The 16,652-nt window shown below is 48.1% G+C and overlaps 1 protein-coding gene across 14 annotated transcripts in view; it reads left to right on the top strand.

Moving 5' to 3' along the window:
• The window catches only part of ADGRB2 (adhesion G protein-coupled receptor B2), a 71,229-nt gene that overhangs the window by 30,958 nt on the left and 23,619 nt on the right, over positions 1–16,652 (top strand). For 7 of the 14 annotated variants that reach the window (XM_043992014.1, XM_043992011.1, XM_043992010.1 and 4 more), the window contains 3 exons: positions 13,006–13,089; positions 13,961–14,125; positions 15,713–15,877. The exons of 1 other annotated variant lie outside the window; for it this stretch is intronic. In XM_043992014.1, coding sequence (XP_043847949.1) covers positions 13,006–13,089; positions 13,961–14,125; positions 15,713–15,877 — 414 coding nt within the window. The remainder of the gene's footprint in view (positions 1–13,005; positions 13,090–13,960; positions 14,126–15,712; positions 15,878–16,652) is intronic. 6 more of the 14 variants (XM_043992018.1, XM_043992015.1, XM_043992016.1 and 3 more) reach the window with 3 other exon arrangements.

Raw genomic sequence — 16,652 nt, 5'->3', positions numbered from 1 at the left:
TCAAATCCGACCTCAGACACTTGACACTTACTAGCTGTGTGACCCTGGGCAAGTCACTTAACCCCAATTGCCTCACCAAAAAAACCCCCAAACAAACAAAAAACAGAGATAACAGGGCTCAAGCATCCTATTAAGGGTTCAGAGGATCAGAATCATCCCTTAGAGAGATCCTTGGTAGGGACAGGGGTGCCCCCAAAAGGAGAATGTAGGGTCCAGGGGTTGTCTCTAGGGGATGAGGGCCTTGGGATCATCCACAGGAGGTCTGGTGACCCTAGAGCAGACAGTAGGCTGTTACAAGGGCGGAGGGCTATCCCCGGCAGGTACAGAGGTTTAATCTGATTTTGGGGAGGAGAGGTTCTCAAATCAAACTGTGTCTTTTTCATCTCCTCCCCAAGGTGTCATCCAGTTGCTTTCAGCCTTCAAAGGATAGCCTGGCTGCCAACAGTCAAGGGCTTCTTTCCCTGTCCCTTCCTTTTGCTTTCTTTTCCCAGTGATTAGGGCTAGGCAGATAATGGCCCCGTTGCCTGAACTTTCCCCCACATTGTGACTCCCACCAGCCAGGCCCCAGTGACCCTGGCTACCTCCCATTGCTACCCTTTTGTATCATCACTTCCCCACCCCCACCTTTTGGACAGCTGTGGGTGTGCCTCTGTTAAAATGTAAGCTCCTCGAGGCCAGGAGCTGTTTTTGCCTCTCTTTATATCCCCAGGTCTTAGAACAGTGCCTGACCCTTAGTAGGCACTTTATAAGTGTTTGTTCTTTATCAAGATAAACAATGATTCTCTATCCATATGTTCGAACGTGATGCCTTCCTTGCACATAGTAGGAATTCACTGTATGTAGAAAGAATGATGGAATAAACCCAGCCTGAGATCCCTGGTCTTCTCCATCACACACAGGTCTCACTGAGAATGCAGCACAGGCCAGGGAACAGTTTGGCCTACTGTTTTGGGGGTGGGTAGAGTTGTTGTTCTTCAGTAGTCTTTCAGTTGCGTCTGATTCTTCGTGACCCCATTTGGGGTTTTCTTGGCAGAGATACTGGAATGGTTGGCCATTTCCCTTTCCAGCTCATTTTACTGATGAGGAAACAGGCAAACAGGGTCATGCTGCTAGTTAGTGTCAGATTTGAACTCAGGTCTTCCTGACTCCAGGCATCCCATCCCCAAGTTCGGAGCTCTATCCACTGAGCCACCTCGTTGCCCCGTGGGAGGAATAATACGGGCCCACTAAAGAGAGAAAGCAGAAACTATTCTCACATTTTGTTTCTGTTTTTCCAACAAGGAGAACAGCTTCAGATGGAAAAGGGGAGAACAAACATCACTCAGAGGGAATTGCAGCCTCAGATAGGTGATGAGATAGGAAGGGACCACTTAACTGTTCTAAATGAGTTCGCGCCTCCAGACCCAGACAAATTATGTCCCAGGGTGCTGAAGGAATTCGCAGATGTGATCTCACACCCACTATCTGTAATCTCAGGGAAACGGTGGAGAAGGGGAAGGGCGACAGCAGACTGGAGTTGGGTAAATGCTATCCTTCTCCTCAAATTGGGGAGAACGAGTGGTGTTCCAGAGACTGTGGCCAAATGCACCTGAGCCTCGGCAAAGCCACGAGATCCAATCAGCAGACGAGGGGGCAGGGCACAGACATTTAGAAAGGAACGTGGCGGTCCTTGAGAACAACCCAGGTGCTTATTTTCCAAGAACAGATCGTGTCTAGACACCCTGATTTATTGGGGGAGATGGGGATAATGCGTTGGCCCTTCAGGGAGATGCCAGAGCATTGTATATCCTGACGGCATTAAGCATTTGACAAAGTTTCTCATAATGTGGGTGATGGTACCGTTAGGTGGATTCTCGGCTGGCTGCGGTAATCATGCCCAAAGATGATAAGTTAATAGCTTTAGAGAGGCAGTGTGATGTATTAGAATCTTAGTATGAGATCTTCAAACACTGAAACTCCAGGAATAACAATAAAAAAACAACCCTGGATCCCCTTGATGGTTTTTAATCTGTAAATTGGGGATAATAACCCCTGCCCTGCCTCCCTCACAAAGCTGTTGTCAGTCAGTCAACTAACATTTATGAAATACTTACTGTATGCCAAGCACTGAGGATACAAAGAAAAGCAAATGTCAGGCCCTGCCCTCAAGGAACTTGCAGTCTAAATGAGAGAGACAACATGTAAAAAAAAACTATGTACAAACTAGATATAGACAGAATAAATTGGGAATAATCTCAAAAGGAAAGCACAGGAATTAAGGGGGATTAGGAAAGTCTTCTTCTAGAAGCTGAGACTTAAGGGGAGCCAGGGAATCCAGGCATGGGGGAGAGCCCACGAAAACAGTCAGAGTTGAAAGATGGGATATTGTGGGCAAGGAAAGCAAGGAAGCCTTTGTGGATGCACCATGGGGTGCATGGAAGAATACCAGAAAGGAAGAGACTGGGCTATGAAGGGTCTGAAAAGCCAGACAGAGGATTTTCTCTTCAGTCCTGGAGGTGAGAGGAAGCGACTGATGTTGGTTGAATGCGAGCGTGCCACAGTCACATCCGCTTTGTTAAGATCAATTCGATGGAGGACAGATTGGAGCGGGGAGAGACTTGAGGCAGGCAGCCCCACCAGCAGGCTAGGTCCATAGTCCAGGGCTGAGGGCCTGCTCTAGGACGGCCCCGGTGTCAGAGAAGAGGAGGGGGTGTAGACAAGAGATGTTACAGAAGCAGAAGTGACAGGTCTTGACAATTGATTGGATATGGGGGAGGAGGTGAGAGAGGCAGGTGACAGGGATGACACCGCAGCAGAGCCTGGGTGATGGGGAGGGTGGGGGGCACCATTAGCAATAATAGGGAAGTTAGTAGGAAGAGAGGGTTTTGGGGTGGGGGGAGATAATGAGCTCACCTTTGGAGGTGTTGAGCTTAAAATGCACATGTCCAATCCGCAGTTGGTGGTGTGAGTGTGGAGGTCGGAAGAAAGGTTAGGCCTGAACCTGTAGCTCGAGAGTCATCTGCATAAAGATAATTGAACCCATGGGAACTGATGAGATCACCAAGTGAAATCAAAGACATGGAGAAGAGAAGAGTACCCAGGACCAGGCCTTGAGGGACACCCACAGTTAGCAGCTGTGACCCGGAGGAAAATCAAGTCAAGGAGGTGGAGAAGCAGCAGTAAGATAGGCCTGAGGAGATCCGGGGGGGTCCCCTGGGTCACAAGAACCTAGAGAGAAGGGGAACCTCAAGGAGAAAAGGTGACAGCGTCAGAGGCTGCAGAAGGGTCCAAAAGGAACAGGACTGAGAAAAGGCCATTAGATTGGGCAATTAAGGGAGCATCAGTAACTTTGGAGAGAGCTGTGGAACCCAGTGGAATGCTGAGGTCAGAAGCCAGACCACAAAGAGTTAAGAAGATGGTGAAGAAGGAAAAACGGAGGCACCCATTGCAGATGGCCTTCTGGAGGAGTTTAGCCTCCAAAGGGACTGTGGTATAGATAGAATATTATCCAATAGCTAAGATGGAGGGAAGGAGCAAGGGCTTTTGAGGATGGGAGGGCTGGGGGGATATTTCAGGCTTTTGGAAGGAGCCAGGAAACATTGGTGAGGGAGCGGGGATGACAGAGGGGACAGTCATCTGGAGAAGATGGGCTGGAATGGGATCACACAGAGAGGGCTTTGCTTTGGCAAGGAGGACCCCCTCTTCATGTGACACAGAGATGAAGGAGGAAAGGGTGGCATCCGAGTGATACGAGAAGGGGAGGGGGGAGCGGAGAGAGCTCTCAGCAAATGGCCTCAATTTTTTTTCCTGTAAAATATGAGGCAAAGTTCTCAGCTGAGAGGATGGGGGGGGGGGGAGGAGGAGCCCTGGGAGCTTTGGGGAGGGATGAAAAGGTTTGGAAGAGCCGCCATGGCGAGAGGGAGAGGGAGTTAATTAGGGAGGTGTAGAAGGATCGCCTGAGGGCCCAGTTGAGGTTATGTAACATAAATTTGTAGTGGACCCAATCAGCTTGATTTCCTGATTTTCTCCATTTTCACTCAGCAGCATGGAAGCAGGAACAAAGGTAGTGGGTTGTGGGAGTGAGCCAAGGCCCAGGTCCAATTGGAATTGGATTTTTGACAGGATAAAAGGGCTGGAGCCTCAAGAGAAGAGGGCAAGGGGCAGCTAAATGGTGCAGTGGATAAAGCACCAGCCCTAGATTCAGGAGGACCTGAGTTCTAATCCAGCCTCAGACACTTGACACTTACTAGCTGTGTGACCCAGGGCAAAAAAAAAAAAAAAAAAAAAAGAGAAGAGGGCAGTATAGCTAGAGTTGAACTGGTTCACCAAAGGGTCAAGATGGTGAAAGGAGGAGCCTGGGATAGAACTTCAGGGTGGAAGGATTGGAGGTCAAGGTGAGGATGAAGAGCAGCATTAGGGGTGCCAAGACAGAGGGATCAGGCAGGGATGTTTTCAGAGTTCTTTATGACCATAGATGGGAATACTTGTGGATGATGGGAAGAGCAAAGGCACAGCCATCTCTGCATGTAGCTGTGGTGGGGTGGAAGAGGAAGTCATGGGAAACAAGGAATGGATAGGTTAGGATGTTTGAGCTTTAGGTGGCCAGAGAGGGCGTCTGGAGTATCCTGAGTTTTGTGAGAATCAGATAAGAAGGGTGGTGGTGGTGCCAATCTGAGGAGGAGGTGTCCCTCATGAGGTGCCACAGGGCTCAGTACTTGAGTTGAAAAGGACAGGAGAAAAGAAAAACTTGGGGGGGCATGGAGGAGGTAGGACAGGAAAGCCTTGTTCAGATATTCAAAGGGATGCCATATGAAAGAGGGGTCTGGCGCTGCCTGTTCTCCACCCAGAGGGAGCTTAGTATATGAAAAAACAAAACAACTTCATAATTGATAGAACTGGCCCAAAGTGGAATAGGCTGCTTCAGAGAGTGATGAGTTTTCTATTGTTGGAGGTTATCAAAGAAGGATAAGTAAGCATTTTAAATCTTTTCTTTCTCTAATCTAGGTGTTCTTCACCTTTTTTTTTTTTTTTTGGTGAGGCAGCTGGGGTTAAGTGACTTGCCCAGGGTCACACAGCTAGTAAGTGTTAAGTGTCTGAGGCCAGATTTGAACCCAGGTCCTCCTGACTCTAGGGCTGGTGCTCTATCCACTGTGCCACCTAGCTGCCCTGTTCTTTACCTTTTTTGTGTACAGGGCCCCTTTGGCAATCTTGAGAAGTCTATGGATCCCTTCCCAGAATAATGTTATTTTTGTTTTTGTTTTTGTTTTTGCAGGGCAATGGGTGTTAAGTGACTTGCCCAGGGTCACACAGCTAATACATGTCAAGTGTCTGAGGCCAGATTTGAACTCAGGTCCTCCTGAATCCACAGCCAGTGCTTTATCTACTATGCCACCTAGCTGCCCCCAGAATAATGTTTTTAAATGCAAAAAATACAGTATACAGGACTGCAAAGTAAACCAATTCTTTTTTTTTTCTTTTTGAGATATTTTATTTTTTCTGTTACATGTAAAGATAGTTCTCAACTTTTGTTTATACATGCTTTACAATTTCAGATTTTTCTCCCTCCCTCCCTCCCCTCCCTCCCCCCTCCCCTAGACAGCAGGTAATCTGATATAGGTTATATCTATATATATCTATACATATACATATAGATATATATATACACACACATATATATACACATAATAACATTAATCCTATTTCTGCATTAATCCTGTTACAAGAGAAAGAATCAGAGCAGTGATGCAAAACCTCAAAATAGAAAAAAAAAACAACAGCACCCAAAACAAAAGAAATAATATGGTTCAATCAGCATCTATACTCCATAGTTCTTTCTTTCTTTTTTTTTCTTGGATTTGGAGATCCTCTTCTATCATGAGTTCCCTGGAACTCTTCTGTACCATTGCATTGGTGAGAAGAATATAGTCCATCACAGTAGGTCAACACTCAATGTTGATGATACTGTGTACAATGTTCTTCTGGTTCTGCTCATCTCACTCATCATCAGCTCACGTAAGACCCTCCAGGTTTCTCTGAACTCTTCCTGCTCATCATTTCTTACAGCACAATAGTATTCCATTGTATTCATATACCACAACTTGTCCAGCCATTCCCCAATTGATGGGCACCCCCTCAACTTCCAATTCCTTGCTACCACGTAAAGAGCAGCTATAAATATTTTTGTACATGTGGGTCCCTTTCCCCCTTCCATGATTTCTTTGGGCAAAAGACCTAAAAGTGGGATTGCTGGGTCAAAGGGTATGCACAGCTTTATCGCCCTTTGGGCATAATTCCAAATTGCTCTCCAGAATGTAAACCAATTCTTTTGAAATAGTTAACAATTTTTTTTTTTTGGTGAGGCAGTTGGGGTTAAGTGACTTGCCTAGGGTCACACAGCTAGTAAGTGTCAAATATCTGACTCCAGGGCTGGTGCTCTATCCACTGTGCCACCTAGCTGCCCCTAGTTAACAAAATTTTGAACAAAACCAAATTCATGGACCCCAAGTTAAGGACCCATGTTCTAATCCATCCTCTCTACAGCTGCCAAACTGATATTCCTAAAGCATGAATCTGGCCATGTCACTCCCCTCTTCAAGAAGCTTCGGTGGCTCCCTATTGCCTCTATGTTAAAAAGAAAAACACTTCTCTTTAGTATTAAAAACCTTTATAATCTGGTTCTGGCCTATATTTCTGGACTTATTCACATTACTCTCCCTCACTCATTCCATATTCAAGTGTAACTGACCCATTTGCTGTTCTCTTTATATAAGATTACACCTCCCACTCCCATGCCTTTTCAGGCTGTCCTCTTTGCCTAGAACACCAGCATTTCTTCCAGTTACCCACGTTCACAATCTTGGTGTCATATTCTCATTCTCTCCCTTTATTTTTAAAATAAAAATTATTTTTTATTAGTCCACCCCTCCCACTACCCCTTTCTCCCTTAAATGAATCTTTGAATGTTTATCTACATATTATGGCAAAACAAATTCCCAAATTAGCTGTGTCTGAAAAAAGTATGTCACTTTCTGTATTTTAAGTTTATCAGGAGGTGATTGGTATGCTTCTTATTTATTCATTTGGATTCCTGGTTTTATTATTGCATTGATCTGAATTCTAATGGTTTTCAAAGTTGTTTTTCCCTACAATGCTGTTAGCAGTGCATAAAACGCTCTCCTAGTTCTGCTAGCTTCACCCTGAATCAGTTCATAAAAGTCTTTCCTGCTTCTTCTGAAACTGACCACTTCGTCAATTCTTATGGCACAGAGACACTCGGCCCCATTCACAGGCCATGATTTTGTTGAGCCATTCCCCAGTAGGATGCTCTTCACAACCTACCAGTGATATAGCTGTGTAAAAGGGTGTGCACAGACAGCTGGGTAATTTTCTGGCCACAGCAGCTTACCTTCACTCACCCTACACATCTAATCTATTATCAGATTTTGTCTCTTCCCAACATCTCTTGTATTTCTCCCATTTTCTCTATTCACGCAACTATCACCTTTGGCCCACATCACCTTTTTCCCCTGGGCTATTGCAATCATCTCCTAATTAGTCCAACCCATCCTCCCTGTAGCTGCCAAAATGATTTTTCTGTTACATGAAATTAATCAAAGAAAGAGGAAAATGATCTAAATATACAAAAATATTTATAGAAGCTCTTTTTGTGGTAGCCCCAAATGGGAAATTAAGAGGGTGTCCTGTTGGGGGACAGCTAAATGAATGATGATATGTGAATGTGACAGAATGATTCCATGACATAAGAAATGATGAAAATTCTGTCAAGTACAGGTTATGCTGATAAATGTTTTACAACCAGCTCTTGGGGGCGGGGGTAAGGAATGTATGCAGGGCACACTTTCAAGTTTAATCTGCATTAACCTTTTTTCCATCACTTTCTTAAGTCTAGACAGTCAACAGAATAATAAATCAAGCCCTGATTTCTAGAGTTTGACAATTCCTGAGGTATAAATAAATACTCACATTGAAATTTTTGTGTGGAGGCATTAGGGATTAAGTGAGCGTCAAGTGTCTGAGGTTGGATTTCAACTCAGGTCCTCTTGACTCCAGGGCCAGTAGTCTACTACACTACCTATCTCATCTCAGACACTTATTAGCTGTGTAACCCTGGGCAAGTCATTTAACCCCAATTGCCTTAAACATCTGGGGCTAGCTCTAGTCATCCTGATGTATGTATGTATTTCTGTAGGTCTATATCTATATCTATATCTATATTTATGTCTATGTCTAATCTTGCCACTGGACCCAGATGACACTGGAGGAGAGAGTGAGATTGATGACCTCCCTCACTTAAAATCCAATTCAGTGCAAGTCATGACATCACCTCAATGTCATGGTCCTCTTCAAGTAAGAAGGATAAACAACAACAACAACTGGATTTGAACTCAGGTCCTCATGACTCCGGGGCCAATGCTCCATCCACTGTACTACCTAGCTGCTCCCTCACATTTAAATTAAATGATGGTTCTTCTAAGCAAGTCAGAGCTGGCTCCAGCACACCCCTATACAGGTCTGACTATGTCACTACCTCCCTCAATAAACCCTGTGGCTCCCTATTACCTTTAGGACACAATGTAAACTCTCCTGGTTGATGTTTAAAACCTACCTTCAGCATAACTTTCCAGCCTTAACTTCCCTATATACCTCCATAGTCCAAACAAATTGGGTTTGCTGTTTCTCACTAGGACATTCCTCCAAATTGCCTAATGGTTATTTAGTATCAATTTCACTTCTGTTTCTATATGTTAATGCTTTCTCCTTGATAGAATATAAAGTCCTTGGGCATAAGGATGGTCCTGTTTATTGTATTTGTATCCTCAGTGTCTAGCACAGCACTTAGCACACAGTAGGTGCCAACCAGTCAATCAGCATTTATTAAGCACCTGCAAATAACTATTTGCTCATGACTTGGTTACTTGGTTACTCCCTCTTCCCCTCTACCTCTTATAATCCTGAGAATCCTTCCAGGCACCTTCAGGTGCCACCTGCTAGGTGAAGCCTTCCTAATCCTGGCCCCCTCCTCACTAACCCAAATGATTTTGTATTTACTTGGTATATGTTTTGTAGATAAAGTATGCGTAAACAGAGAGGGAGCGTAGTATAGGGAATGGTAGACCGTCGGGCCTCAAAGCTAGGAGGATACATTCAACCTTTTACACATATTGGCTGTGTAACTGCTGGCAAATCAATGAATGTTCTAGGAAACCTCAGACACTGGCTTTCAAAGTGTGGTCCATGGACCCCTGGGAAATCCCCAAGAGCCTTGACAGGGTTCCATGAGGTAAAAACTCATTATTCTGTTATTTCTTATGAAACATTATAACATTATGACAATACATTATATTATAATTGTTATTTATTATTTTATTAGTTTTTCATAATGATATTAAGCTGTTACTTGCCTAATAAAACACTCCTCCCTCCCTTTCTAACCATTTATCTGTGTGAGGCTGGGTTTTCTTCATCTGTTGCAAAGCCCAAACAATGTTTCTCTACAGTCTGCGTGCAGAAATGGATAAGAGAATGCAGCTGTCTTCTCTTCAGCTAGACGTTAAAGAGATTTGTGAACATATGTTAACCAGCACCACTCATCTCACTAATTTTGTTTCGGGAAGGTTATTTTTCATAAAATGTTATTTGTGTTTACATTCAATGGGTTAATTATCATCATTATTATTATTACGAATACATATTTAAAAAATTTACTGGTTTGAATTTCAAATGCAGTGAATATTGATGGATGTATCTCACAAAAGCCAATGCTCTCTGGGGTCCCATTTTTAAGAGTAGTGCCAAAAAGTTTGAGAACCGCTGCTCTTTGACTATAAAAGGCTGCAAGGAAAGTGTGGATGCCTGTATTAGTGAGGGGGTTCCTTACCTGGGAGTTTCCCATGCCTATCAAATCACAGGTTCAATCTTCTTTGTTTTGTCTCTGGTGTTCATGTGACTTCCCCCAGCCCTGGGAATCCGCAAGCCCTTTGAGTTCAGGGACTGTTTTTACTTTTGAATAGCACAATACTTCCTGTGAAGGGTACTTGGTGTGTGTGTGTGTGTGTGCGCGCGCGCGCGCATGCACATACGCATGTATATACACTCTTTGTGACCCCATTTGGGGTTTTCTTAATTTACTAGAATGACTCGCCATTTCCTTCTCCAACTCATTTTATAGATGAAGAAAACAAGGCAAACAGGGTTAAGTGACTTACCCAAGGTCACATGACTAGTAAATGTCTGAGGCCAGCTTTGAACTCAGGAAGATGAGTCTTCCTTGACTCCAGGCCTGGCACTGTACCGCCCAGCTGCCCAATTTGGGTATGAGTTGGGATACTGCAATTCTGAGATGCTGTGCTTAATTCTGTGATTCTGACTCTAAGCAACTCTAGAGATTCAGAGAAATTGGGGTGGGGAATGTGGGAAAAATCAGAGAAGGTTTCCTTTATGAGGTAGCACTTTTGCTTTGAAAAATACATAAAGGGGGCAGCTAAGTGGAGCAGTGGATAAAGCACTGGCCTTGGATTCAGGAGGACCTGAGTTCAAATCTGGCCTCAGACACTTGACACTTACTAGCTGTATGACCCGGGGCAAGTCACTTAACCCTCATTGCCCCACCAAAAAAAAAAAAAAAAAAGAAAAGAAAAAGAAAAAGAAAAAAGAAAAATACATAAAAGGCAGCTAGGTGGCACAGTGCATAGAGCAATGGACCCGGAGTCAGGATAGACTGGAATTCAAATCCTACCTCAGACACTAGCTATGTGACCTTGGGCAAGTCATTTAACCTCTGATTGCCTCTGGGGGAAAAATAGATATGTACTAGGCACAAGGGGTGGTGTATATGTGCATGCGTGTGTGTATGTGTATGTTAGAAGTGGTGTTCTTAGCCCTGCTGCCAGTGATAGGCTTATAAACATTTAACAACCACCTCTTTGGGGAAAAAATGTATGCCTGACACCCTTTTGAATTTAATTTGTGTAATTAACATTTTCTCTATCACTTTCTAGTCTAGACGATTTTTGAGGTGTAAATACTCCCACTGAAAACTTGAAAATGGGCTTCTGTAGCTGTTGCCCTCAGCCACAGCGAAGCACTGACCCTGCTTGTTGGGGTCCCAGATTTAGGATCGGAAGGACTCCTGGGGGTCATCCAGCCCAACCACTTCATTTTACAGATTAGGGGAACTGAGGCCTGGAGAGACTGAGAGACTTGCCCATGATCATACAGAGAGTAAATAAATGGGAGAGCCAGAATTCGAACCCATTCTTTTGATTCTCAATTCCTCCCCCCACCCCCAATAACTATCATTTCTATAGAACTCTAGGTTTCTAGGCCCTTTCCTTCCACCAAACCTGTGTGGCTCAGATGGGGCAAGAATCTTATGCAGGGCCACGCAGCCACTTTCAGATGTGGGATCAGAGGGTCACAGAGCTGGAAAAACCATTAGCCAGAGCCTAGACCAAACCACCCATTTTTCAGATGAGGAAACTGGTTTGGAGAGGCTGTGACTTGTCCAAGGTACTGTGGATAGAATTCTCATTCCCACTCCTCTGCTTTTCACCTGTGTCAGTTTATGAAGCTGTGTGGTTGAGGGCTTTGGGAAAGATCCCCCCTCCCTAAATCATATACATACAGGTCCTTAGCACCCAGCAGCCTAGACAGTCTGGGTCTTATCCCCCACCCCCAGCTTCATGCCTCGTTTTCTCCTTTTGGGGGAATCTTGCTGTTGCCCATCCCCTCTGGCCAGTGAGGGAGGAGCCAGGATGAGATCATTTCTGTGGGGTCCCCCAACTGCCTCTGAATTTAATTCCAGGATGGGGCCTGTTCTTAACAGAGTATTCATTCCTGGGAAAAGCCACATGTCTTGTAATGAGGGTAGGATACCTGCTCCCATTCTCTGCATTGGGCAGGAGGTGGGGACACCTAGTCTGGGGCCCAGCATCTCTGGCCTCTTAGATTTAAGAGGCAGAACCCTCCTATGCTTTGGGGCAACCTTAGCAAACAGTGGCCACCTCTGCCTTTAGCCCACCACCATGGGCATTCTCTGCCACAGTAAGAGTGCACAGAAAATGTGCTTCTCCTAACAAGCCCGAAGTCTCCGAGGAAGGTGGAGGGGATTGGTCAGAGAAAGCTGCTGGGTAGCTGAGGCCACTTTTGGGGAGCCAGGCTACACCACTGTGTGTGGGGGTAGAGGACTGGGTTCATCAAGGCTTTAGCAGACAAGCCACAGGTGAGCATAGACAGAGACGGGCACTGAAATGGCAGTGTAAGATTTCCCAGGATAGGGGGCCAGGCGAGAGAGACAGTGCCAGGTAAGGAAGAGGTGCCTCTGAGGCTAGGAGCTGCGCCCTGTATTCAAGTTCCAGCGCTGCCTTGTACTTTCTCTGTGTGGCCCTGGGCACCAGAGAGAACCTCCAGGCTCTCTCTGCATTTCAGCTTCCTCCTCTGTGAAAGCAAGGAGGTGAATTAGTGATCTCTAAGTTTCCTTTCAGTTCTGACATCCCGGATTCCGAGGCCCGTCCCAACCCTGACATTCTGGGTTCCAAGGCCCCTCTCAGCCCTGACATTCTAGATTCCAAGGTCCTTCCCAGCCCTGACACACTATGTTCGAAGGGCCCTCCCGGTTCTGACATTGTACATTCTAAGGCCCCTCCCAGTTCTGACAGTCTGTGTTTCTAAGGTCCCTTTCAGTTCTGATATCCTGTGTTGTAAGGGCCCTCCCAGCCCTGACATCCTGGGTTCCAAGGCCCCTCCCAGCCCTGACATGGCATGTTCTAAGCTCCCTCCGGGCACTGACAAACTAATGTCCTTAGGTCCTTGATAACATTGCCATTTTTTGGCTTTCGGTCCCCGTCTGTTGCCTTTCCAGCCTGTCTTCCTCATGGCTTTTGCGTGTTCTCTGGACACCCTGTGGACAGCCCCAGATTTGAGAGGATAGGGAGGGAAGAGAGGGGATTCTCTCTTCTTTCCTGGCCCTCGTCTCCTGCCCCAGCTGAGGGCATCTCCATGTTGCAGGTGAGGAGCCGGAAGAAGAGCCGAAGGTGAAAACCCAGTGGCCCAGGTCAGCAGACGAGCCCGGAGTGTACATGGCGCAGACAGGTAACGGAGTCTGTCTGAGTCTGCAGGCCTGTGACGTGTCAGCCCGTGTGCTTTGTGCATCAGGGCGTGTGCTTAGCATGTTGGGGGCTTGTGCTTGTTTCTGTGTGTCTGCAGCCTGTGCTAGGGCTTGCCTCCTCCCCAGCCCTTTGGGGAGAACATGGGGATCGGAGCAGGAGGAGTTTGGGGACATTCTGGGGATGGGCACTTTTCCTGGGGAGGCATCCTTCCTCCATGCAGGGTCTGCTGGGGCTGCAGACCAGCAAGGGGGTAGTCAGAGTGTGTTTGGGTTCTAGGGATGGTAGCCGTGCAGCTGATGGGAAGGAGGGTCTGCCTACAGGCCAGAAGAGGGGAGCCTGAGGCCTACAGTCAGGGCAAGCGCCCCCACCCAGCCTGGAGCCATGCCATTACCAGACATTACAAATGACCTTCTTAGAGCAGAGGGACCAGCTTAGTGTCCCTGAAACCAAGCCTAGATCATCCCCCAAATCATGGAGTGGGGCACTATTTGGTTTCAATGCAGAAGAGTCCTGGTTACCCTATAATCAATGCCCAGAACAACCTGGTGACCTTAGTCACAAAATAGAACAGTCTGGTGGCCCTAGCATTTCTGTTCAGAACTTCCTGGTGACCCTAGAGTCTCTATCAGAACTGTCTGGTGACCCTAGAGCATCTGCTCAGAACCGCCTGGTGACCCCACAGTCACAGAATAGAACAGCCCATTGACCCTATAGTCACAGTTCAGAGCAACCTGATGACTCTACAGTCTTAGAACAGAATAGCCCTGGTGACCTTTCAGAACAGCTTTGTGACCCTGCCCTGGGTGGCATCTCTCATCCTGCCGCGCCCGACACGCCATGTCCCTTTCTCCTAGGAGACCCAGCAGCTGAGGAGTGGTCTCAGTGGAGCGTGTGCTCTCTGACGTGTGGGCAGGGCCTTCAGGTTCGGACTCGCTCCTGTGTCTCCTCCCCGTATGGGACGTTGTGCAGTGGGCCACTGCGGGAGACTCGGACCTGCAACAACACGGACACCTGTCCAGGTACGGCCCTTGGGGCCGCCCATACCCTAAATGCACCAAAACACTGGGTCATCAAGGAAGGGGCACCGGCCCCCCACCCAGCTGCAAGGACCTCTCTCGTTTACAGGTCAGGGTCCCTAAGTGGAGACCCGATGGCCCCTTATTTGGGGGGGGGTGTCCTGTGATAGGATGGGGAAAGGCACTGTCATATGTTCCCAGGTCTAGAGGAAGCGTGATAGTGTGGAAAGGGAACTGGATTAGAAATCGGAGGACCTGGCTTTGAGCCTGTCACTTATCGGCTGGCTGGTGTGGCAGCTTCTGGCCAGTGGTCCTCCCTGGGCCTCTTTTTCTCTGCAGTAAAACAAAAAAGCCTGTGTCCTCCGGCTGCAAATCCTGTGATGGAGCAAAGGAGGCTTTGAGGGTCAGGGAGGGCAGCAGGGACGTCCCTATAGCCCAGCTCTAGGCTCGATGTCCCTTCCCCTTGTGGGGAGAGTTACCTTGCACCAGCTCCTTCCCATCTTTACTTAGCAGATGACTAGACACTGGTAGGGGCAGTTTCTGGCTCTCTGTGCAGGGAGACACTTTATTTTCTGGTCTTCAGGGTTTGGGGTGGGGGAGGATTCTCCAGGGCTGGAGAAAATTCCTGTTCCAGCTGGTCAGCTGTGGACAGCCTAAGACCAGGCCCAGCCAGCCATGTGCTAGGAGGGAGCAGTGGGCCCCTGGAAAGGGCTGGGGACAGGGTGGTCCTGCTCAGGGCCCTCGGGCCTCTAGGCATGGCCCTGTGTGTATGCGTGTCCTTGTCCTTGTGTGTGTTTGGTGGGCTGGGAGGGCTGCTTGGCCCCTGTCCTCGACCGCACCTCTGTCACACCCTCCACATATGCCAGACTCCCAACCCACACAGAATTGATTGGCCCCATCTCTCCATGGGGGGAGAGTGTTTCTGATCCTGCTATCTTGGGTCCTCAGCAGTGTGGGTACCTTGGCACAGGGCGTGATGCCTGTGTAACCTTGGGCAAATAACTTCACCTCTCTCGGCCTCAGTTTCCTCCTCTGTAAAATGAGGGGAGTAGCGTAGAAGACTTCTAAGCTCTAAATCCACAATCCTCAGGCCCGCCCCCTCTGCCTCTGTGTTGCATCTGTCCATCTACTTTCTCCTGTCTGATAGTGGAGGGGGCTGTCTTGGGGAGGGGGTCAGCCCTGCCTAAGGGGCACTGGGTGATGGCATTGGCCTCCCGCCCTCCTCCAGTGTCAGAATCTGGACAAGGACTCATGGCTTTTGTGGTGTAGTGGAGAGAGCCCTGCTTCTGGCTTAAAAGCCCCAGGCTTAAAGCTTGATTCTGCTCTTCATGTGTTGTGGCTCTTAACCGATGCCTTCTTCCCCTCTCTGGACCGCAGTTCCCCCATATGCAAGGGGGAAGTTGGACCAGATGTTCTTGTAAAGTTCTTTCCCTCTGTGGCATTGTGGGGGGTGGACTTCGGCTTGGTGGGAGGAGGTCGTCCTGGGATCCTGGCGGGGGTCGGGGGTCCTGGTCTTCCCTGGGCTGTGGTAAGTCTGGAAGTGGGGGTGGGGGTGGGGAGAGGTGACTTGGGTGGCGTGCTTCCTTACAGTTCCTGGCCTGTGGGAGGAGTGGGGGCCCTGGAGCCTGTGTTCCCGCACCTGCGGGCGGGGGTCCCGGAGCCGGACGCGGAGCTGTGTGCCCCCCCAGCACGGTGGGAAGACCTGCGAAGGTCCCGAGCTGCAGACTAAACTCTGCAACCTGGCTGCCTGTCCGGGTCAGTAGCGCCCACCCCTCCCCTGCCCTCCCCTCCTCTTCTGCCTCTCTCCTTCCCCACCCTTCCCCCCACCCCCATCCGGCTGATCCCTTACCTTCCCTTTGCCAGGGCGCTAGGATTGCTTACTGAGTTTCTTGGGTAGGAAGGAGCCTGGGATGTGGGCTAGGCTGGGGTTGGGGTTTGCTGGGGAAGGCCATTGGAGTGGGAAGGAGTCCGATGGGGAGATCCGTCCTGGACTTCCAACTGTGTCCCGGCTGCTAGAGTTGGAAGGGGAGTTCCTGAGGCTTGGGTAGGGGGCCTTCCCAGGGCCTGCTTTACCATGGGACCCCCAGAGAACTGAGGGGAAAGACCACTTAACTCCACGCTCTGAGGGCCGTTGGATTTATGGTGAGGGCTTTGTGGTGGTCTGATGGTAGACATCTCTGCAGTCCGTCAGCCTTGGAGTCCAAGGTGCCCCTGATCCCTGGCCTTGGCCAAGGGGCGGCCCCGCACTGGACAACATACTTTGGAGAGTATGGAGTCTGACAGCTTGGCCTCTTTGGACCTCAGGTTCTGTTCTGTAACCCAAGGGAGTTGTACAAGAAGCCCCCATGGTCCTTTCCATCCCTGAGTCCTATCTGTGGAGGCCTCATTACAAATGTATGAGGGGGGCCGGAGGAATAGTGTGGCAGGCCTTAGGTGGGGACTTAGCAGCTCAGATCTCTCACTAAGAGGTCTAAGTCCCTAGGGGGAGCAGACTGGAGTTGGGGCCTGCTGCAGGCCTGCTTTTGCCTCT

Source organism: Dromiciops gliroides, chromosome 3, assembly GCF_019393635.1.
Source record: "Dromiciops gliroides isolate mDroGli1 chromosome 3, mDroGli1.pri, whole genome shotgun sequence".
NCBI lineage: Eukaryota > Metazoa > Chordata > Mammalia > Microbiotheria > Microbiotheriidae > Dromiciops > Dromiciops gliroides.
The sequence above is the reverse complement of the archived record's forward strand: the minus strand, read 5'-3'. Positions and strand labels throughout refer to the sequence as shown.